The sequence below is a fragment of the Salvelinus namaycush genome, chromosome 2 (assembly GCF_016432855.1).
Source record: "Salvelinus namaycush isolate Seneca chromosome 2, SaNama_1.0, whole genome shotgun sequence".
NCBI lineage: Eukaryota > Metazoa > Chordata > Actinopteri > Salmoniformes > Salmonidae > Salvelinus > Salvelinus namaycush.
In genome coordinates, this window is record NC_052308.1 from 80,288,650 (window position 1) to 80,313,649 (window position 25,000).

Consider the following 25,000-nt stretch of genomic DNA (forward strand, 5'->3'; position numbering starts at 1 on the left):
CAGACAGACAGATAGTTGTTAGTGAATGGACTACAACAGACAGACAGACAGACAGACAGACAGTTGTTAGTGAATGGACTACAACAGACAGACAGATAGTTGTTAGTGAATGGACTACAACAGACAGACAGATAGTTGTTAGTGAATGGACTACAACAGACAGACAGATAGTTGTTAGTGAATGGACTACAACAGACAGACAGACAGACAGACAGTTGTTAGTGAATGGACTACAACAGTAGACAGACAGATAGTTGTTAGTGAATGGACTACAACAGACAGACAGATAGTTGTTAGTGAATGGACTACAACAGACAGACAGACAGACAGACAGACAGACAGACAGACAGACAGTTGTTAGTGAATGGACTACAACAGACAGACAGATAGTTGTTAGTGAATGGACTACAACAGACAGACAGACAGACAGTTGTTAGTGAATGGACTACAACAGACAGACAGACAGTTGTTAGTGAATGGACTACAACAGACAGACAGGATGTAGTTGTATTTTCCTGACAGGAGGTTATTGCTCAACAGACCTGTACTGACACTTTTCTCTCCAGGGCAATACCATCATATCCGGGCGGGGGAGGAACACACACACGGGGGTGGAACACACACACACGGACATACACACACACACGAACGTACACACACACACACACACACACGGATGTACACACACACACAGACACACACACACTCACACGCAAACACACAGACTTGCATGCGCGCACACACACACTCAGGATCAAGAGCTACACTTCACCAGGTTGTTAATGATTTATGAAAGTAGAGCCAGAGAAACCTCTCACTCTCTTTCAAAACTGACCCTCTCTCTCTCTCTCTCTCTCTCTCTCTCTTTCACACTGACACTCTCTCTCACTCTCTTTCAAAACTGACCCTCTCTCTCTCTCTCTCACTCTCTTTCACACTGACACTCTCTCTCTCTCTCTCTCTCTCTCTCTCTCTCTCTGTCACTCTCTTTCACACTGACACTCTCTCTCTCTCTCTCTCTCTCTCTCTCTCTCTCTCTCTCTCTCTCTCTCTCTCTCTCTCTCTCTCTCTCTCTCTCTTTCACACTGACACTCTCTCTCACTCTCTTTCACACTGACACCCTCTCTCTCTCTCTCTCTCTCTCTCTCTCTCTCTCTCTCTCTCTCTCTCTCTCTCTCTCTCTCTCTCTCACTCTCTCTCTCCCTCTCTCTCTCTCTCTCTCCTGTTCTCTCTCTCTCTGACTCTCTCTCTCTGACACTCTCTCTCTCTCTCTCTCTGACACTCTCTCTCTCTCACTCAGAGAGTTTCAACTGTGTGTTCAACTGAAGTTTAACGGCTGATCCGACAGGCCCAGACTTGACTGACGTGAAGACGACAAGGATGTTTGGCTGTTATTCGCATCTGACAAGAAATAGTATACAGCCTGGTTATCTGTAGTCTAGATATGAATGGCTGTCTGTGGTAGAGACAGACTGGTTATCTGTAGTCTGGATATGAATGGCTGTCTGTGGTAGAGACAGACTGGTTATCTGTAGTCTAGATATGAATGGCTGTCTGTGGTAGAGACAGACTGGTTATCTGTAGTCTAGATATGAATGGCTGTCTGTGGTAGAGACAGACTGGTTATCTGTAGTCTAGATATGACTGGCTGTCTGTGGTAGAGACAGACTGGTTATCTGTAGTCTAGATATGAATAGCTGTCTGTGGTAGAGACAGTCTGGTTATCTGTAGTCTAGATATGAATAGCTGTCTGTGGTAGAGACAGTCTGGTTATCTGTAGTCTAGAGATGAATGGCTGTCTGTGGTAGTGACAGACTGGTTATCTGTAGTCTAGATATGAATGGCTGTCTGTGGTAGAAACAGACTGGTTATCTGTAGTCTAGATATGAATGACTGTCTGTGGTAGAGACAGACTGGTTATCTGTAGTCTAGATATGAATGGCTGTCTGTGGTAGAGACAGCCTGGTTATCTGTAGTCTAGATATGAATGACTGTCTGTGGTAGAACTTTGTATGCGCAACTGAAATGCCCCCCCCCCCCCCCATCCACCTCCTACTCATACCCCCTAGTGGTTGGTTCAAAGCCCTACCCTGCCCCCAGGTGCCCTACCCTGCCAGCTGTTTCAACCGGTGAATACCTGGAGCCAGCAGGAGACTGGAGGCGGGCTGATGTGTCCCAGAGATAGACTGTACTGGAGAGGCCAGGTTAGCTTACAACCATGTATGTTGTAAGGCACACAGTATACAGTATATATTAATATATGAGCAGTATTTTCCCTAAAGGAGCCTATTTTAAAGTAATTTACGTGGTAAAAAAATGCCCATCCAAACTTGAGAGATTGTTGTTAGGAGTTGAGGTCTGAGAGAAGAACTATGGAAGTCAAAGAGCTTTCAGAAAATATTCATACCCCTTGACTTATTCCACATTTTGTTCTGCTTCAGCCATTTATAAAACATTTATAAAACAATAACTCAACCATCTACACAGAAAGCCCATAATGCCAAAGTGATGTTTAAAAAAAAGAAAAAAAAAGTGAACTATTCTAAACTATTCTTTTAATAATTCTTTAAGATCTAGCCATTTTTAAGTCTTGCCATAGATTCTCTGTGACTCGGCCACTCAGGAACATTCAATGTAATCTTGGTAAGCAACTCCAGTGTATGGCCTTCTGTCTTAGGTTATTGTCTTCCTGAAAGGTGAATTTGTCTCCCTCCCAGTGTCTCTTGGAAAGCAGACTGAACCAGGTTGTATAGCTCTATTTATAGCTCTATTCCGTTTCTTTTTATCCCATAAAACTCCGTAGTCCTTGCCGATGACAAGCATACCCATAACATGATGCAGCCACCACCATGTTTGAAAATATGAAGAGTGGTACTCCGTGATATGGTGTGTTGAATATGCCCCAAAACATAACGCTTCGTATTCAGGAAAATTTTTGCTGTTTTACTTTAGTGCCTTCCTGCAAACACGGATGCATTTTCTTTGAATATTTATATTCTGTCCAAGCTTCTTTCTTTTCACTCTGTCATTTCAGTTAGTATTGTGGAGTAACTACAATGTTGTTGATCCATCCTCAGTTAGTATTGTGGAGTAACTACAATGTTGTTGATCCATCCTCAGTTTTCTCCTATCACAGCCAATAAACTCTGTAACTGTTTTTTAAAGTCACCATTGGTCACATGGTGATAATCTCTGAGCGGTTTCCTTCCTCTCCAGCAACTGAGTTAGGAAGGATGCCTGTATCTTTGTAGTGACTGGGTGTATTGATACACCATCCAAAGTGTCATTAATAACTGCACCATACTCAAATATTCAATGGATGCTTTTAAAAATTTTATTTATACCCATCTACCAATAGGTGCCCTTCTTTGCGAGGCGCTGGAAAACCTGCCTGGTTTTTGTGGTTAAATCTGTGTTTTTCAGCTTTTAATTTCTAAATAATGTGTAAAAGTGTGTAATAACATCATTTCACCTTGACACAACAACATGTGGAACAAGGTGAGGTTTGTGAATAGACCTTTCTGAAGGCTCTGTAACAACATGTCGGGTTTAATAATACGAAGTAAACAGACAACTATGAGAAGACAGACAGACGGACACACAGTCCCTGCTCCATTAACTACTGTTCTGTTGACACACTCCTGTTTAAAGGGCTGTGTTTATTACAGTGTGGTTAATGATAAACCACACACCCTCCAACCCCCCAACCCTCACACACACACCCTCCAACCCTCTCACACACACACACCCTCCAACCCTCTCACACACACCCTCCAACCCTCTCACACACACACACCCTCCAACCCTCTCACACACACACACCCTCCAACCCTCTCACACACACCCTCCAACCCTCTCACACACCCTCCAACCCTCTCACACACCCTCCAACCCTCACACACACACACCCTCCAACCCTCTCACACACCCTCCAACCCTCTCACACAAACACTCCAACCCTCTCACACACCCTCCAACCCTCACACACACACACCCTCCAACCCTCACACACACACCCTCCAACCCTCACACACACACACACCCTCCAACCCTCTCACACACACCCTCCAACCCTCTCTCACACACCCTCCAACCCTCTCTCACACACACTCCAACCCTCTCACACACACACACTCCAACCCTCTCACACACACCCTCCAACCCTCTCACACACCCTCCAACCCTCTCACACACCCTCCAACCCTCTCACACACACTCCCTCCAACCCCCCAACCCTCTCACACACACACCCTCCAACCCTCTCACACACACACCCCCAACCCTCTCACACACACACCCTCCAACCCTCTCACACACACACCCTCCAACCCTCTCACACACACACCCTCCAACCCTCTCTCACACACACCCTCCAACCCTCTCACACACACCCTCCAACCCTCTCACACACACACCCTCCAACCCTCTCACACACACACCCTCCAACCCTCTCACACACACCCTCCAACCCTCTCACACACACCCTCCAACCCTCTCACACACCCTCCATCCCTCTCACACACCCTCCAACCCTCACACACACACCCTCCAACCCTCCAACCCTCTCACACACACACCCTCCAACCCTCACACACACACACCCTCCAACCCTCTCACACACCCTCCAACCCTCACACACACCCTCCAACCCTCTCACACACACCCTCCAACCCTCTCACACACCCTCCAACCCTCACACACACCCTCCAACCCTCTCACACACACCCTCCAACCCTCTCACACACCCTCCAACCCTCTCACACACCCTCCAACCCTCTCACACACACCCTCCAACCCTCTCACACACCCTCCAACCCTCACACACACCCTCCAACCCTCTCACACACCCTCCAACCCTCTCACACACCCTCCAACCCTCTCTCACACACCCTCCAACCCTCTCACACACCCTCCAACCCTCTCACACACACCCTCCAACCCTCACACACACACACACCCTCCAACCCTCACACACACACCCTCCAACCCTCTCACACACACACTCCAACCCTCTCACACACCCTCCAACCCTCACACACACACACCCTCCAACCCTCACACACACACCCTCCAACCCTCTCACACACCCTCCAACCCTATCACACACCCTCCAACTATCTCACACACACCCTCCAACCCTCTCACACACACCCTCCAACCCTCTCACACACACACCCTCCAACCCTCTCACACACACACCCTCCAACCCTCTCACACACCCTCCAACCCTCTCACACACCCTCCAACCCTCTCACACACCCTCCAACCCTCACACACACACCCTCCAACCCTCCAACCCTCTCACACACACACCCTCCAACCCTCTCACACACCCTCCAACCCTCTCACACACCCTCCAACCCTCTCACACACACACACCCTCCAACCCTCTCACACACACACACCCTCCAACCCTCACACACACACCCTCCAACCCTCACACACACCCTCCAACCCTCTCACACACACACACCCTCCAACCCTCTCTCACACACCCTCCAACCCTCTCACACACCCTCCAACCCTCACACACACACACCCTCCAACCCTCACACACACACCCTCAAACCCTCTCACACACCCTCCAACCCTCACACACACACACCCTCCAACCCTCTCACACACCCTCCAACCCTCTCACACACTCCCTCCAACCCTCACTCACACACTCCCTCCAACCCTCCAACCCTCTCACACACACCCTCCAACCCTCTCACACACCCTCCAACCCTCTCACACACACACACCCTCCAACCCTCTCACACACACACACCCTCCAACCCTCACACACACACCCTCCAACCCTCACACACACCCTCCAACCCTCTCACACACACACACCCTCCAACCCTCTCTCACACACCCTCCAACCCTCTCACACACCCTCCAACCCTCACACACACACACCCTCCAACCCTCACACACACACACCCTCAAACCCTCTCACACACCCTCCAACCCTCACACACACACACCCTCCAACCCTCTCACACACCCTCCAACCCTCACACACACACACCCTCCAACCCTCACACACACACCCTCCAACCCTCTCACACACACACCCTCCAACCCTCTCACACACACCCTCCAACCCTCACACACACACCCTCCAACCCTCACACACACACACCCTCCAACCCTCACACACACACACCCTCTAACCCCCTCACACACATATTCCAACCCCCTCACACACACACACACACACCCTCCAACCGTCACACACACACATTCCAACCCCCTCACACACACACATTCCAACCCTCACACACACACACCCTCAAACCCTCACACACACCCTCCAACCCTCCCAGTCTTTTGATATGAAAGTGTATAATCCTAGTTCTGTACCTGCGTTTCCTTGTCTGCTCGGGGGCGAGTCCCGGGCTGAGCCCCTCCTCCAGTGGGTGGAGCTGTGAACAGGAGGCGGAGACTGTAACCTTGCGTCGAAGGCGGGGCAGAACACTCTGACGGAACAGATCCTTCCTGGGTTTCACCTATAGAGCCAGAACAGAACAAATGAACATAGAGCCATTGGAGAGACCAAGCAGACAATATGACCAACCTGATCCAAAGGTTCTGGTCACTTCTATTGGCTGGGAAGAGTTCTATTCATCTTCTAGACAATATGACCAACCTGATCCAGGGGTTCTGGTCACTTCTATTGGCTGGGAAGAGTTCTATTCATCTTCTAGACAATATGACCAACCTGATCCAGGGGTTCTGGTCACTTCTATTGGCTGGGAAGAGTTCTATTCATCTTCTAGACAATATGACCAACCTGATCCAAAGGTTCTGGTCACTTCTATTGGCTGGGAAGAGTTCTATTCATCTTCTAGACAATATGACCAACCTGATCCAAAGGTTCTGGTCACTTCTATTGGCTGGGAAGAGTTCTATTCATCTTCTAGACAATATGACCAACCTGATCCAAAGGTTCTGGTCACTTCTATTGGCTGGGAAGAGTTCTATTCATCTTCTAGACAATATGACCAACCTGATCCAAAGGTTCTGGTCACTTCTATTGGCTGGGAAGAGTTCTATTCATCTTCTAGACAATATGACCAACCTGATCCAAAGGTTCTGGTCACTTCTATTGGCTGGGAAGAGTTCTATTCATCTTCTAGACAATATGACCAACCTGATCCAGGGGTTCTGGACACTTCTATTGGCTGGGAAGAGTTCTATTCATCTTCTAGACAATATGACCAACCTGATCCAAAGGTTCTGGTCACTTCTATTGGCTGGGAAGAGTTCTATTCATCTTCTAGACAATATGACCAACCTGATCCAGGGGTTCTGGACACTTCTATTGGCTGGGAAGAGTTATATTCATCTTCTAGACAATAAGACCAACCTGATCCAGAGGTTCTGGTCACTTCTATTGGCTGGGAAGAGTTCTATTCATCTTCTAGACAATATGACCAACCTGATACAGAGGTTCTGGTCACTTCTATTGGCTGGGAAGAGTTCTATTCATCTTCTAGACAATATGACCAACCTGATCCAGAGGTTCTGGTCACTTCTATTGGCTGGGAAGAGTTCTATTCATCTTCTAGACAATATGACCAACCTGATCCAGAGGTTCTGGTCACTTCTATTGGCTGGGAAGAGTTCTATTCATCTTCTAGACAATATGACCAACCTGATCCAGAGGTTCTGGTCACTTCTATTGGCTGGGAAGAGTTCTATTCATCTTCTAGACAATAAGACCAACCTGATCCAGGCGTTCTGGACACTTCTATTGGCTGGGAAGAGTTCTATTCATCTTCTAGACAATATGACCAACCTGATCCAGGGGTTCTGGACACTTCTATTGGCTGGGAAGAGTTCTATTCATCTTCTAGACAATATGACCAACCTGATCCAGAGGTTCTGGACACTTCTATTGGCTGGGAAGAGTTCTATTCATCTTCTAGACAATATGACCAACCTGATCCAGAGGTTCTGGTCACTTCTATTGGCTGGGAAGAGTTCTATTCATCTTCTAGACAATATGACCAACCTGATTCAGGGGTTCTGGTCACTTCTATTGGCTGGGAAGAGTTCTATTCATCTTCTAGACAATATGACCAACCTGATCCAGAGGTTCTGGTCACTTCTATTGGCTGGGAATAGTTCTATTCATCTTTTAGACAATATGACCAACCTGATCCAGAGGTTCTGGTCACTTCTATTGGCTGGGAAGAGTTCTATTCATCTTCTAGACAATATGACCAACCTGATCCAGAGGTTCTGGTCACTTCTATTGGCTGGGAAGAGTTCTATTCATCTTCTAGAGATTCTACTGATTGAGGAAGTAGATTCATTCTTCCTCATCTCGTTAGCCCGATTCTGTTTTGCCCCCTTCTCCCTGAAGTGTGCACTTGTTCACTCCCCCTCATTGCATGTATTGGCGAGGAGAGTGAACAAATGCACACTTGGGGGAGAAGGATAGAACCAGTCTGGGTTGTATGTTCTATATTCTGTTTTATGTTCTACATTCTATGTTTTATGTTCTACATTCTGTGTTCTATGTTCTATATTCTGTGTTCTATGTTCTATATTCTCACCAGGTCCAGAGACGAGCCCAGAGAATACTTCCTGCTCACCCTCAGCTCCTCCACCATACCTGAGACAGGACAACAAAGGGCACAGGTTAGACGAGTGTGTGTGTGTGGGTTCATGTGCATGTGTATACGTGTGTGTGTGTCTACATACGTGTGTGTGTGGGTGTGTATGTGCATACGTGTGGGTGTGGGTGTCTACGTGTGTGTGTGGGTGTGTTGGTGTGTGGATGTGCATACGTGTGTGTGTGTGTTACCAGAGTGTGGGTCTAGTGTCTGTCTGTGTCACAGCAGCTGAGACAGTATGGTGTCTCTGTGTGTGTGTGTCTACATGTGTGTGTGTGTTACCAGAGTGTGGGTCTAGTGTCTGTCTGTGTCACAGCAGCTGAGACAGTATGGTGTCTCTGTGTGTGTGTGTCTACATGTGTGTGTGTGTTACCAGAGTGTGGGTCTAGTGTCTGTCTGTGTCACAGCAGCTGAGACAGTATGGTGTCTCTGTGTGTGTGTGTGTCAACATGTGTGTGTGTGTTACCAGAGTGTGGGTCTAGTGTCTGTCTGTGTCACAGCAGCTGAGACAGTATGGTGTCTCTGTGTGTGTGTGTCTACATGTGTGTGTGTGTTACCAGAGTGTGGGTCTAGTGTCTGTCTGTGTCGCAGCAGCTGAGACAGTATGGTGTCTCTGTGTGTGTGTGTGTGTCTACATGTGTGTGTGTGTTACCAGAGTGTGGGTCTAGTGTCTGTCTGTGACGCAGCAGCTGAGACAGTATGGTGTCTCTGTGTGTGTGTGTGTCTACATGTGTGTGTGTATTACCAGAGTGTGGGTCTAGTGTCTGTCTGTGTCACAGCAGCTGAAACAGTATGGTGTCTCTGTGTGTGTGTGTCTACATGTGTGTGTGTGTTACCAGAGTGGGTCTAGTGTCTGTCTGTGTCGCAGCAGCTGAGACAGTATGGTGTCTCTGTGTGTGTGTGTCTACATGTGTGTGTGTGTTACCAGAGTGTGGGTCTAGTGTCTGTCTGTGTCGCAGCAGCTGAGATAGTATGGTGTCTCTGTGACTGGGATCATCTACTCCTGCCTCCTTCAGATCTACATCACATACATACAGCAAACCCTGGAGAGAGAGAGATATAGAGAGAGATGGAGGGAGAGAGAGATGGAGGGAGAGAGAGATGGAGGGATAAATGGATGGAGAGAGAGATGAATGGAGAGAGAGATGAATGGAGAGAGAGATGGAGGGAGAGAGAGATGGAGGGAGAGAGAGATGGAGGGAGAGAGATGGAGGGAGAGAGATAGAGAGATGGAGGGAGAGATAGAGAGATGGAGGGAGAGAGAGAGATGGAGGGAGAGAGAGATAGAGAGAGATGGGGAGATAGAGATATAGAGAGAGAGATGGAGGGAGAGAGAGATGAGATGGAGGGAGAGAGATATATATATAGAGAGAGAGAGATGGAGGGAGAGAGAGGGCGAGATGGAGGGAGAGAGAGAGATGTGGAGAGAGAGAGAGATATAGAGAGATGGGGAGAGAGAGAGAGAGATGGAGGGAGAGCGAGATGGAGATGAAAAAGAGAGAGAGACAGGTTGGGGTGAGAGAGGGGGTGAGAGGGAGATGTAGAGTAAGAGAGAGAGAGAGAGAGGTTGGGGAGGGATGAGAGAGAGAGAGAGATGGAGGAGAGAGAGAGACAGGTTGGGGTGAGAGAAGGAGATGGAGAGAGATATGAGGGTGAGGAAAAGCGAAGAGAAGAGGGGTTGGGGTGAGAGAGAGAGGGGAGCGGGAGAGATGAGAGAGAGACAGGTTTCGGTGAGAGAGAAGGGTAGGTGAGAGAGAGAGACAGGTTGAGGTGAGAGAGGGGGAAGCGAAAGATGGAGAGAGAGACAGGTTGAGGTGAGAGAGAGAGAGAGAGAGAGAGAGAGAGAGAGAGAGAGAGAGAGAGAGAGAGAGAGAGAGAGAGAGAGAGACAGGTTGGGGTGAGAGCGATGGAGAGAGAGAGAGAGAGATAGGTTGGGGTGAGAGAAATGGAGAGAGAGAGAGAGAGAGAGAGAGAGAGAGAGATGAAGGCTGTAACTATCAGTTTAGTAAATACAGAAAGAAACAGGCAGAAATAGACAGAAAGAAACAGGCAGAAATAGACAGACAGACAGACAGACAGACAGACAGACAGACAGACAGAGACAGACAGACAGACATACATACATTCACACAGACAGATAGACATACAGACAGACAGACAGACATACAGTCAGACAGACAGACAGACAGACAGACAGACAGACAGACAGACAGACAGAGTCATACAGTCAGACAGACAGGCAGACAGTCAGACAGACAGAGTCATACAGTCAGACATGCAGACAGACAGTCAGACAGACAGAGTCATACAGTCATACAGTCATACAGTCATACAGTCAGACAGCCAGACAGACAGACAGACAGACAGACAGACAGACAGACAGACAGACAGAGTCATACAGTTAGACAGACAGGCAGACAGTCAGACAGACAGAGTCATACAGTCAGACAGACAGACAGAGTCAGACATGCAGACAGAGTCAGACAGTCAGACATGCAGACAGACAGACAGTCAGGTACCTCTAGACCATAGTATTCTCTCTCCAGTGACTTGGTGTACTGGGGCAGTCCTATCTGTTTCAGCCACCAGGCTATGGAGCGATTATTCATGTCTGAGAGACAGATAGAGAGACCATATTTCACACACAGTTACACACACACACAGAGTTACACACACACACACACACACAGTCACACACACACACACACACACACATTTACACTCACACACAGTTACACACACACAGTCACACACACACAGAGTTTTACACACACACACACACACAGTCACATTTACACTCACACACAGTTACACACACAGTCACACACACACACACACACACAGTCACACACACACACACACACACACAGTTACACACACAGTTACACACACAGTTACACTCACACACAGTCACACACACAGTTACACACACAGTCATACACACACAGAGTTACACACACACGCACACAGTCACATTTACACTCACACACAGTTACACACACAGTCACACACACACACACACACACACACACACACACACACACACACACACACACACACACACACACACACACAGTCACACACACACACACACACACAGTTACACACACAGTCACACACACAGTTACACACACAGTCATACACACACAGTCATACACACACACAGTTACACACACACACACAGTTAAACACACAGTCACACACACACAGTCACACACACACACAGTTAAATACACAGTCACACACCCTAGTTAAATACACAGTCACACACACACAGTTAAATACACAGTCACACACACACAGTTAAATACACAGTCACACACACACAGTTACACACACACAGTTAAATACACAGTCACACACACATAGTTAAATACATAGTCACACACACACAGTTAAATACACAGTCACACACACACACACAGTTACACACACACAGTTAAATACACAGTCACACACACAGAGTTAAATACACAGTTAAATACACAGTTAAATACACAGTCACACACACACACAGTTAAATACACAGTCACACACACACAGTTAAATACACACAGTTAAATACACAGGTAAATACACAGTCACACACAAACAGTTAAATACAAAGTTAAATACACAGTTAAATACACAGTCACACACAGTTCCAGTGTTTTGGGCGTGCAGACATGTAGCACCCACCTGAGATGAGCTGGTTCTGACTCTGGTTCTGACTCTGGTTCTGACTCTGGCTCTGGTTCTGACTCTGTATGAGAATCTGTTCTCTCTCCTGGTCTGTGAACCAGTAGCCCGCTATCCCTCAAACCAGTAGTGCTGCTTCCTTAGCCAATCAGACCCCACGATGGACCCGGGGGAGCCCCATGAATCAGCCAGTCCCCACGCAGGAATCTGTATCTCAAGTCAGGGGGCGGAGCAAGCGAGTTGGGACAGGATTCTAACATTCTGAGGGAAGAGACAGTGTGAAAAAGAAATGTGAGGGAGAGAGGGAAGAGAGTATGAAAAAGAGAATAGAGGGAGGAAGGGCGAGAGGGGGGGGGGGGGGGAGGAGACAGTGTGAAAAAGAGGAGGGGGGGAGGGAGGCAGGAGACAGTGCGAAAAAGAGGAGGGAGGGAGGGAGGGAGGGAGGGAGGGAGGGAAAAAGAGACGGGGGGGAGGGAGGGAGGGGACGGAGTGAATAAGAGACAGGAGGGAGGGAGGGAGGGAGGGAGGGAGGGAGGGAGGAGACAGTGTGAAAAAGGGAAGAGGGAGGGAGGGAGGGAGGGAGGGAGGGAGGGAGGGAGGGAGGGAGGGGACAGTGTGAAAAAGGGAAGAGGGAGGGGAGGGAGGGAGGGAGGGAGGGAGGGAGGGAGGGAGGGAGGGAGGGAGGGAGGGGACAGTGTGAAAAAGGGAAGAGGGAGGGCGGAGACAGAATGATCAACAGTTTGTTTGGCAAATTATATACAAGCTCTGTGTGTGTTTCCGTGTGTCCATGTGTTTAGCCTTCAGTTGTAATGGCCCAGCAGTATCTGCTAGTGGCACTAGAGGACACCAGTTGTAATGGCCCAGCAGTATCTGCTAGTGGCACTAGAGGACACCAGTTGTAATGGCCCAGCAGTATCTGCTAGTGGCACTAGAGGGCACCAGTTGTAATGGCCCAGCAGTATCTGCTAGTGGCACTAGAGGACACCAGTTGTAATGGCCCAGCAGTATCTGCTAGTGGCACTAGAGGACACCAGTTGGTAATGGCCCAGCAGTATCTGCTAGTGACACTAGAGGGCACCAGTTGTAATGGCCCAGCAGTATCTGCTAGTGACACTAGAGGACACCAGTTGTAATGGCCCAGCAGTATCTGCTAGTGGCACTAGAGGACACCAGTTGTAATGGCCCAGCAGTATCTGCTAGTGGCACTAGAGGGCACCAGTTGTAATGGCCCAGCAGTATCTGCTAGTGACACTAGAGGACACCAGTTGTAATGGCCCAGCAGTATCTGCTAGTGGCACTAGAGGACACCAGTTGTAATGGCCCAGCAGTATCTGCTAGTGACACTAGAGGGCACCAGTTGTAATGGCCCAGCAGTATCTGCTAGTGACACTAGAGGACACCAGTTGTAATGGCCCAGCAGTATCTGCTAGTGGCACTAGAGGACACCAGTTGTAATGGCCCAGCAGTATCTGCTAGTGGCACTAGAGGACACCAGTTGTAATGGCCCAGCAGTATCTGCTAGTGGCACTAGAGGACACCAGTTGTAATGGCCCAGCAGTATCTGCTAGTGGCACTAGAGGGCACCAGTTGTAATGGCCCAGCAGTATCTGCTAGTGGCACTAGAGGGCACCAGTTCCCTATAAAGCTGTATCTCTATTGTGGGTCCATGGTATTTCCTTGATTCCTCGCATCCTGTCTCCTTGGCCTCTTCTCAAAACCCATTTGAGGAGGAGATCCAAGGGGAGGAACCTCAGAGCTTCTGCACCAATGTGCTTTGAGAAGGAGACAAGAGGGGAGGACACGAGGAATCAAGGAAATACTATTTAGTGCCTTCGGTTGTCACTTGTTGCCAAACTAACTCAGAGTCACTTTCCTAGTGGAGAGTTTCAGATGAGTTAATCTGTTAACACATTAACTACTAGTTAGGATAAGTAGAGTTTCTGATGAGTTAATCAGTTAGTACATGAACTACTAGTTAGGATAAGTAGAGTTTCTGATGAGTTAATCAGTACATTAACTACTAGTTAGGATAAGTAGAGTTTCTGATGTGTTAATCAGTTAGTACATGAACTACTAGTTAGGATAAGTAGAGTTTCTGATGTGTTAATCAGTACATGAACTACTAGTTAGGATAAGTAGCGTTTCTGATGAGTTAATCAGTTAGTACATGAACTACTAGTTAGGATAAGTAGAGTTTCTGATGTGTTAATCAGTAAATGAACTACTAGTTAGGATAAGTAGAGTTTCTGATGAGTTAATCAGTACATTAACTACTAGTTAGGATAAGTAGAGTTTCTGATGTGTTAATCAGTTAGTACATGAACTACTAGTTAGGATAAGTAGAGTTTCTGATGAGTTAATCAGTACATTAACTACTAGTTAGGATAAGTAGAGTTTCTGATGTGTTAATCAGTTAATACATGAACTACTAGTTAGGATAAGTAGAGTTTCTGATGTGTTAATCAGACATGAACTACTAGTTAGGATAAGTAGAGTTTCTGATGTGTTAATCAGTTAGTACATGAACTACTAGTTAGGATAAGTAGAGTTTCTGATGTGTTAATCAGTTAGTACATGAACTACTAGTTAGGATAAGTAGAGTTTCTGATGTGTTAATCAGTTAGTACATGAACTACTAGTTAGGATAAGTAGAGTTTCTGATGTGTTAATCAGTTAATACATGAACTACTAGTTAGGATAAGTAGAGTTTCTGATGTGTTAATCAGTTAATACATGAACTACTAGTTAGGATAAGTAGAGTTTCTGATGTGTTAATCAGTTAGTACATTAACTACTAGTTAGGATAAGTAGAGTTTCTGATGTGTTAATCAGTTAGTACATGAACTACTAGTTAGGATAAGTAGAGTTTCTGATGTGTTAATCAGTTAGTACATGAACTACTAGTTAGGATAAGTAGAGTTTCTGATGTGTTAATCAGTTAGTACATGAACTACTAGTTAGGATAAGTAGAGTTTCTGATGTGTTAATCAGTTAGTACATGAACTACTAGTTAGGATAACTAGAGTTTCTGATGTGTTAATCAGTTAGTACATGAACTACTAGTTAGGATAAGTAGAGTTTCTGATGTGTTAATCAGACATGAACTACTAGTTAGGATAAGTAGAGTTTCTGATGTGTTAATCAGTTAGTACATGAACTACTAGTTGGGATAAGTAGAGTTTCTGATGTGTTAATCAGTTAGTACATGAACTACTAGTTAGGATAAGTAGAGTTTCTGATGTGTTAATCAGTTAGTACATGAACTACTAGTTAGGATAAGTATAGTTTCTGATGTGTTAATCAGTACATGAACTACTAGTTAGGATAAGTAGAGTTTCTGATGAGTTAATCAGTTAATACATGAACTACTAGTTAGGATAAGTAGAGTTTCTGATGTGTTAATCAGTACATGAACTACTAGTTAGGATAAGTAGAGTTTCTGATGAGTTAATCAGTTAATACATGAACTACTAGTTAGGATAAGTAGAGTTTCTGATGTGTTAATCAGTACATGAACTACTAGTTAGGATAAGTAGAGTTTCTGATGAGTTAATCAGTACATGAACTACTAGTTAGGATAAGTAGAGTTTCTGATGTGTTAATCAGTTAACACATGAACTACTAGTTAGGATAAGTAGAGTTTCTGATGTGTTAATCAGTACATGAACTACTAGTTAGGATAAGTAGAGTTTCTGATGAGTTAATCAGACATGAACTACTAGTTAGGATAAGTAGAGTTCCTGATGAGTTAATCAGTACATGAACTACTAGTTAGGATAAGTAGAGTTTCTGATGAGTTAATCAGTACATGAACTACTAGTTAGGATAAGTAGAGTTTCTGATGAGTTAATCAGTACATGAACTATGGGAATGGATTCTACTCTCACTGGCGTTCTAGAACCATGTGCATTTTCATGTTGCAAACTTCAGCAGTGAGATTATTTTCATCCTGTCTCTGTCACACTGTAGCTCCTCTCTGAATGCTTTGTAGATAATGTTGTGGTTGGTTCTGTGATCTCACACGTTCACATACTGAGTATACTGCGCCTGTGTGTGTCTCTCTGTACGTGTCTCTCTCTCTCTCTCTGTGTGTCTGCGTGTGTGTCTGTGTGCACGTGTCTCTGTGTGTGTGTGCGTGTGTGTCTGTGTGCGTGTGCGTGTGTGTGTGTGTGTGTGTGTGTGTGTGTGTGTGTGTGTGTGTGTGTGTGTGTGTGTGTGTGTGTGTGTGTGTGTGTGTAACAGAGGAAAGGGGAAGTGGTACAGTTAAAAGAGTCCTCCTCCATCTGCAGCTCTGCAGAACGCAACACCCACCTCGCAACAACGACCACAGGGGGAGAGAACGGCCAAACTAACGACGAGAGACAATGACAAGACGGCAGGAGAGGTGAACACAGACGGAGACAACTCAACAAGGAGCAAGAAGAACAGAACGACAGACCTGAAGAAGAGGAGAACAAGAAGGCAAGAAATACTTTTTTGTTGTTAGATAAGTTAGGTGAAGTCATAATCGAACTGTGTTCCTCACATGCTTGGTAAACTAACAGGTGCAGACGAACAGTGAAATGCTTACTGACGGCTGATTGGCCCTTCCCTTCCGTTCCCAACAATGCAGAGAGAAGAAAAAGTTTTTGTATTGCGTAAAGTTGGTGGAATATTTGGAGCCTTGTCATGAGTCTGTAGTTAGTTCCCTATATATATACACATGGGTTACTAACGGTCTGAGGACGCGCTTTCACAGGCAAGCAGATCTAGAAACAGGTCTAGAAACAGTTCAGGGAAGCCAAGCAGATATTAAAACAGGTCTAGAAACAGGTCTAGAAACAGTTCAGGGAAGCCAAGCAGTCCTATTAACAGGTCTAGAAACAGTTCAGGGAAGCCAAGCAGATATAAAAACATATATAAACAGGTCTAGAAACAGTTCAGGGAAGCCAAGCAGATATAAAACATATATAAAAACAGGTCTAGAAACAGTTCAGGGAAGCCAAGCAGATATAAAACATATATAAAAACAGGTCTAGAAACAGGTCTAGTGTGGTCATGTTCCTGTTGTGTCCAGGTGGTCGTGTTCAGGTGCAGCTGTGGCGTTAGCGTGGCTGATAGTGTCCAGGTGGTCGTGTTCAGGTGCAGCTGTGGTGTTAGCGTGGCTGATAGTGTCCAGGTGGTCGTGTTCAGGTTCAGGTGCAGCTGTGGTGTTAGCGTGGCTGATAGTGTCCAGGTGGTCGTGTTCAGGTGCAGCTGTGGTGTTAGCGTGGCTGATAGTGTCCAGGTGGTCGTGTTCAGGTTCAGGTGCAGCTGTGGTGTTAGCGTGGCTGATAGTGTCCAGGTGGTCGTGTTCAGGTTCAGGTGCAGCTGTGGTGTTAGCGTGGCTGATAGTGTCCACGTGGTCGTGTTCAGGTTCAGGTGCAGCTGTGGTGTTAGCGTGGCTGATAGTGTCCAGGTGGTCGTGTTGAGGTGCAGCTGTGGCTGATAGTGTCCAGGTGGTCGTGTTCAGGTTCAGGTGCAGCTGTGGCTGATAGTGTCCAGGTGGTCATGTTCAGGTTGAGGTGCAGCTGTGGCGTTAGCGTGGCTGATAGTGTCCAATGTGGTCGTGTTCATGGTTGTCTGACGGTTATGTTTCACGTTATATTGAGGTTGTGTTACGGTTATGTTGTGTTAATGTTCATGATACGTTGTGTGGTTGATAGAGGCCAGGGTGCTCCCTGAGAGCCACGGACAGAGAGACATGACAAGACAGTCTGACGGTCACGTTGTGTGGTTGATAGAGGCCAGGGTGTTCCCTGAGAGCCACGGACAGAGAGACATGACAAGACAGTCTGACGGTCACGTTGTGTGGTTGATAGAGGCCAGGGTGCTCCCTGAGAGCCACGGACAGAGAGACATGACAAGACAGTCTGACGGTCACGTTGTGTGGTTGATAGAGGCCAGGGTGCTCCCTGAGAGCCACGGACAGAGAGACATGACAAGACAGTCTGACGGTCATGTTTCACGTTGTGTTCCTGTCGTGTCCAGGTGGTCGTGTTACGGTTGAGATGGAGCTGAAATGCTTACTTACAGGCTCTAACCAATAGTGCAAAAAAGGTTTTAGGTGAACAATAGGTAGGTAAAGAAATAAAACAACAGTAAAAAGACAGGCTATATACAGTAGCGAGGCTATAAAAGTAGCGAGGCTGCATACAGTAGCGAGGCTATATACAGTAGCGAGGCTATAAAAGTAGCGAGGATATAAAAGTAGCGAGGCTATATACAGTAGCGAGGCTATAAAAGTAGCGAGGCTACATACAGACACCGGTTAGTCAGGCTGATTGAGGTAGTATGTACATGTAGAGGTGGTGGGCGGGACACAATGCAGATAGCCCGGTTAGCCAATGTGCGGGAGCTCTGGTTGGTCGGCCCAGTTGAGGTAGTATGTACATGAATGTATAGTTATAGTGACTATGCATATATGATAAACAGAGAGTAGCAGCAGAGTAAAGAGTTGATCAGTGGTTATGGTTGTCTGACGGTCATGTTGTGTTCCTGTCCAGGTGGTGGTGTTACGGTTGAGATGGAGCTGTGGCATCACTGTGTGGTGTGGTTGATCAGTGGTTATGGTTGTGTGACGGTCATGTTGTGTTCCTGTCCAGGTGGTGGTGTTACGGTTGAGATGGAGCTGTGGCGTCACTGTGTGGTGTGGTTGATCAGTGGTTATGGTTGTGTGACGGTCATGTTGTGTTCCTGTCCAGGTGGTCGTGTTACGGTTGAGATGGAGCTGTGGCGTCACTGTGTGGTGTGGTTGATCAGTGGTTATGGTTGTCTGGCATCGCTGTGTGGTGTGGTTGATCAGTGTTTATGGTTGTCTGGCATCACTGTGTGGTGTGGTTGATTAGTGTTTATGGTTGTGTGACGGTCATGTTGTGTTCCTGTCCAGGTGGTCGTGTTACGGTTGAGATGGAGCTGTGGCGTCACTGTGCCGTGTGGCTGATAGAGTGCAGGGTGCTCCCTGAGAGTCACAGGGTAACGTGGGACAGTGCTCAGGTGTGTGAGTTAGCCCAAGCTCTGAGGGATGGAGTCCTGCTCTGTCAGCTGCTGAACAACTTACTACCCCACGCCATCAACCTCCGAGAGATCAACCTCCGACCTCAGATGTCCCAGGTAACAAACACACACACACGTATACGCACACACACTTATACACACACACACGTATACACACACTTATACACATACACGTTTACACACAAACAAACGTCAGCAGGCTGGTAGGACTAACGTCAGCAGGCTGGTAGGACTATAACGTCAGCAGGCTGGTAGGACTAACGTCAGCAGGCTGGTAGGACTAACGTCAGCAGGCTGTTAGGACTAACGTCAGCAGGCTGGTAGGACTAACGTCAGCAGGCTGGTAGGGCTAACGTCAGCAGGCTGGTAGGACTATAACGTCAGCAGGCTGGTAGGACTATAACGTCAGCAGGCTCGTAGGACTAACGTCAGCAGGCTGGTAGGACTAACGTCAGCAGGCTGGTAGGGCTAACGTCAGCAGGAGGCTGGTAGGGCTAACGTCAGCAGGCTGGTAGGACTAACGTCGGCAGGCTGGTAGGACTAACGTCAGCAGGCTGGTAGGACTATAACGTCAGCAGGCTGGTAGGGCTAACGTCAGCAGGCTGGTAGGACTAACGTCAGCAGGCTGGTAGGACTATAACGTCAGCAGGCTGGTAGGACTATAACGTCAGCAGGCTGGTAGGGCTAACGTCAGCAGGCTGGTAGGGCTAACGTCAGCAGGCTGGTAGGGCTAACGTCAGCAGGCTGGTAGGACTAACGTCAGCAGGCTGGTAGGACTATAACGTCAGCAGGCCGGTAGGGCTAACGTCAGCAGGCCGGTTGGGCTAACGTCAGCAGGCCGGTAGGGCTAACGTCAGCAGGCCGGTAGGACTAACGTCAGCAGGCCGGTTGGACTAACGTCAGCAGGCCGGTAGGGCTAACGTCAGCAGGCCGGTAGGACTAACGTCAGCAGGCCGGTAGGGCTAACGTCAGCAGGCCGGTAGGACTAACGTCAGCAGGCCGGTAGGACTAACGTCAGCAGGCCGGTTGGACTGACGTCAGCAGGCTGGTAGGACTAACGTCAGCAGGCTATTTGCCTAGCAACCTGCAAATTTATTTGCAACAATATGTTCATGAAGTATTTGCCTGTAAGTCTGAAACATAGAAAAGTGAGGTTAAATTTTGCATTGGAAATGTTGATGCGTATACTAATGCAAATCCATAGGTTACCTATGGCCAAGTTTATGCTATCTCCCCTTTAAGATGTATGCTACTACTAACAGTTTCCTGCTTCATATGTTACCTATGGCCAAGTTTATGCTACCTCCCCTTTAAGATGTGTGCTACTACTAACAGTTTCCTGCTTCATATGTTACCTATGGCCAAGTTTATGCTACCTCCCCTTTAAGATGTGTGCTACTACTAACAGTTTCCTGCTTCATATGTTACCTATGGCCAAGTTTATGCTACCTCCCCTTTAAGGTGTGTGCTACTACTAACAGTTTCCTGCTTCATATGTTACCTATGGCCAAGTTTATGCTACCTCCCCTTTAAGATGTATGCTACTAGCAAGACGGTTTCCGGCTTCATTTCACCAGTTTAAAATGACCAGACATTGAAATATAAATATTATTTATTGAGGAAATGGAATAGATGTGAGAATGAGGATTCAGGAGGGGAATGAGAATAGACCGGATGAAGGAGGAGGAATTCAGGAGGGGAAATGAGAATAGACCGGATGAGGCAGAGGACTGCAGATGAAGCAGAAGACTGCAGATGAAGCAGAGGACTGCAGATGAAGCAGAGGACTGCAGATGAAGCAGAGGACTGCAGATGAAGCAGAGGACTGCAGATGAAGCAGAGGACTGCAGATGAAGGATCCAGGGGGTGGACTCCAAAGTTTGGCTTGGAGTCTCTGGTAGCCATCACTGTCCGGCCGTGGTAATTAGGCTGCTGTGGTGATGGTGAGGCTGGGCAGTTGAGGACTGATCTAGGAGAGGTTCTCAGCTGGTAAGACCAGGGGCTGAACCGCTGCAGGAGCAGTTGGGGACTGATTTAGGAGAGGTTCTCAGCTGGTAAGACCAGGGGCTGAACCGTTGCAGGAGCAGTTGGGGACTGATCTAGGAGAGGTTCTCAGCTGGTAAGACCAGGGGCTGAACCGCTGCAGGAGCAGTTGAGGACTGATCTAGGAGAGGTTCTCAGCTGGTAAGACCAGGGGCTGAACCGCTGCAGGAGCAGTTGGGGACTGATCTAGGAGAGGTTCTCAGCTGGTAAGACCAGGGGCTGAACCGCTGCAGGAGCAGTTGAGGACTGATCTAGGAGAGGTTCTCAGCTGGTAAGACCAGGGGCTGAACCGCTGCAGGAGCAGTTGGGGACTGATCTAGGAGAGGTTCTCAGCTGGTAAGACCAGGGGCTGAACCGCTGCAGGAGCAGTTGGCACGTAACTGGATGAGCTGGCTGGGATGTGGGAGTTCATGGCTGGTCGGGACGGAAGGTGAGATGCTGCGGGATGGCAGTCAGCGGGATTGGAGGGGAAGAGAAAGGACGTCATTGGCAGAGGGGGTGAGCCACCAACGGAGTGTCGAAGGCAAAACATAATAGCCAGGTTGTTGGATCACGGGGGACAACGGTTGACGGAAGGAAAGGGGTTGTCAGAGTGGAGCAGCAAGCAGAGGCAGTATGAGGGATGTATCAAGGGCTGCTGGCGTCGGGCAGACAGGATGCAGGCAGGGTGGGATGGACAACAGCAGAGGAGGCAGGCCATGGACACCATGCGGGTGAAGAAGCTACTGTACAGCTGAGTGCCCCAGTACGTGACAGGATGCAGGCAGGGGGGGATGGACAACAGCAGAGGAGGCAGGCCATGGACACCATGCGGGTGAAGAAGCTACTGTACAGCTGAGTGCCCCAGTACATGACAGGATGCAGGCAGGGTGGGATGGACAACAGCAGAGGAGGCAAGCCATGGACACCCTGCGGGTGAAGAAGCTACTGTACAGCTGAGAGAGGGAATGGTGAGCCAGGGGTGCGGGGCTGGGGTCTGCAGTCACAGCTGTGAAGAATAGGGGCAGCAGGCACATACAGCTGAACCGGCGGCGCTGGCAGAGAAGGAGGGGAGGCACTGCTGTAGCATCGTACGCAGGACCAGTGGCAAAGATGGAGGTCGTCACTGGTGGAGAGGCAGGTGGGGAGAGAGGACGTCAGTGGCAGAGAGAGGAGCTGCTGTAGCATCGTACACAGGACCAGTGGCAAAGATGGAAGTCATCACTGGTGGAGAGGCAGGTGGGGAGAGAGGACGTCAGTGGCAGAGAGAGGAGCTGCTGTAGCATCGTACACAGGACCAGTGGCAAAGATGGAAGTCGTCACTGGTGGAGAGGCAGGTGGGGAGAGAGGACGTCAGTGGCAGAGAGAGGAGCTGCTGTAGCATCGTACACAGGACCAGTGGCAAAGATGGAGGTCGTCACTGGTGGAGAGGCAGGTGGGGAGAGAGGACGTCAGTGGCAGAGAGAGGAGCTGCTGTAGGATCATACACAGGACCAGTGGCAAAGATGGAGGTCGTCACTGGTGGAGAGGCAGGTGGGGAGAGAGGACGTCAGTGGCAGAGAGAGGAGCTGCTGTAGGATCATACACAGGACCAGTGGCAAAGATGGAGGTCGTCACTGGTGGAGAGGCAGGTGGGGAGAGAGGACGTCAGTGGCAGAGAGAGGGGGTGAGCAGCTGCTGTAGCATCGTACACAGGACCAGTGGTACCTGAGAGGGGAAGAGCTGTTAGAGGCTGTGAAGATGGAGCAGGAAAGACAGCCAAGAGGCCAGAGCCACCAGAGAACCAGCTGCACCGCCGGCGGAGTCAGAACGTGAGGTAGCAGGTAGAGGAAGCAGTATGCTGAGAGACAGGCCGTCGCTGGCAAAGGCTAGGTGAGACACTGCCGGAGCAGCGGTCAGGGTCCAGTGGGTCCACAGTAGCGGTCAGTGTCCACAGTAGCGGTCATTGTCCAGTGGGTCCACAGTAGCGGTCAGGGTCCACAGTAGCAGTCAGGGTCCACAGTAGCAGTCAAGGTCCACAGTAGCAGTCAAGGTCCACAGTAGCAGTCAAGGTCCACAGTAGCGGTCAGGGTCCAGTGGGTCCACAGTAGCGGTCAGTGTCCACAGTAGCGGTCAGGGTCCACAGTAGCGGTCAGGGTCCACAGTAGCGGTCAGGGTCCACAGTAGCGGTCAGGGTCCACAGTAGCGGTCAGGGTCCACAGTAGCAGTCAGGGTCCACAGTAGCAGTCAGGGTCCACAGTAGCAGTCAGGGTCCACAGTAGCGGTCAGGGTCCACAGTAGCGGTCAGGGTCCACAGTAGCAGTCAAGGTCCACAGTAGCAGTCAAGGTCCACAGTAGCGGTCAGGGTCCACAGTAGCAGTCAGGGTCCACAGTAGCGGTCAGGGTCCACAGTAGCGGTCAGGGTCCACAGTAGCAGTCAAGGTCCACAGTAGCGGTCAGGGTCCACAGTAGCAGTCAGGGTCCAGTGGAAAAGCAGTAGCAAGAGAGCAGTGTGTCAGGTATTAAAGAGAGGAGGGAGAGAGAGCAGTGTGTCAGGTATTAAAGAGAGGAGGGAGAGAGAGCAGTGTGTCAGGTATTAAAGAGAGGAGGGAGAGAGAGCAGTGTGTCAGGTATTAAAGAGAGGAGGGAGAGAGAGCAGTGTGTCAGGTATTAAAGAGAGGAGGGAGAGAGAGCAGTGTGTCAGGTATTAAAGAGAGGAGGGAGAGAGAGCAGTGTGTCAGGTATTAAAGAGAGGAGGGAGCCAGCTGACCTGCTATGCCGTCAGGGGGCGTCAGTTAAACGCCACATGATGCCAGTTACCTGTATGAGGCTAGTCACATGATGCCAGTTACCTGGATGAGGCTAGTCACATGATGCCAGTTACCTGTATGAGGCTAGTCACATGATACCAGTTACCTGGATGAGGCTAGTCACATGATACCAGTTACCTGGATGAGGCTAGCCACATGATACCAGTTACCTGGATGAGGCTAGTCACATGATACCAGTTACCTGGATGAGGCTAGTCACATGATACCAGTTACCTGGATGAGGCTAGTCACATGATACCAGTTACCTGGATGAGGCTAGTCACATGATACCAGTTACCTGGATGAGGCTAGTCACATGATACCAGTTACCTGGATGAGGCTAGTCACATGATACCAGTTACCTGGATGAGGCTAGTCACATGATACCAGTTACCTGGATGAGGCTAGTCACATGATACCAGTTACCTGGATGAGGCTAGTCACATGATACCAGTTACCTGGATGAGGCTAGTCACATGATACCAGTTACCTGGATGAGGCTAGTCACATGATACCAGTTACCTGGATGAGGCTAGTCACATGATACCAGTTACCTGGATGAGGCTAGTCACATGATGCCAGTTACCTGGATGAGGCTAGTCACATGATGCCAGTTACCTGGATGAGGCTAGTCACATGATACCAGTTACCTGGATGAGGCTAGTCACATGATACCAGTTACCTGGATGAGGCTAGTCACATGATACCAGTTACCTGGATGAGGCTAGTCACATGATACCAGTTACCTGGATGAGGCTAGTCACATGATACCAGTTACCTGGATGAGGCTAGTCACATGATACCAGTTACCTGGATGAGGCTAGTCACATGATACCAGTTACCTGGATGAGGCTAGTCACA

General features: G+C 48.4%; 1 protein-coding gene across 6 annotated transcripts in view; it reads left to right on the forward strand.

Annotated features, from left to right (window-relative positions):
• Positions 1 to 25,000, forward strand: part of LOC120019806 (proto-oncogene vav-like) — a 57,820-nt gene that overhangs the window by 3,442 nt on the left and 29,378 nt on the right. For 5 of the 6 annotated variants that reach the window (XM_038963233.1, XM_038963254.1, XM_038963239.1 and 2 more), the window contains exons 2-4: positions 8,559 to 8,640; positions 16,583 to 16,754; positions 19,201 to 19,424. In XM_038963233.1, the coding sequence (XP_038819161.1) occupies positions 19,221 to 19,424 (204 nt within the window). In that variant the 5' untranslated portion in view covers positions 8,559 to 8,640; positions 16,583 to 16,754; positions 19,201 to 19,220. Of the gene's footprint in view, positions 1 to 8,558; positions 8,641 to 16,535; positions 16,755 to 19,200; positions 19,425 to 25,000 lie in introns of all 6 variants that reach the window. The other variant, XM_038963227.1, reaches the window with a different exon arrangement.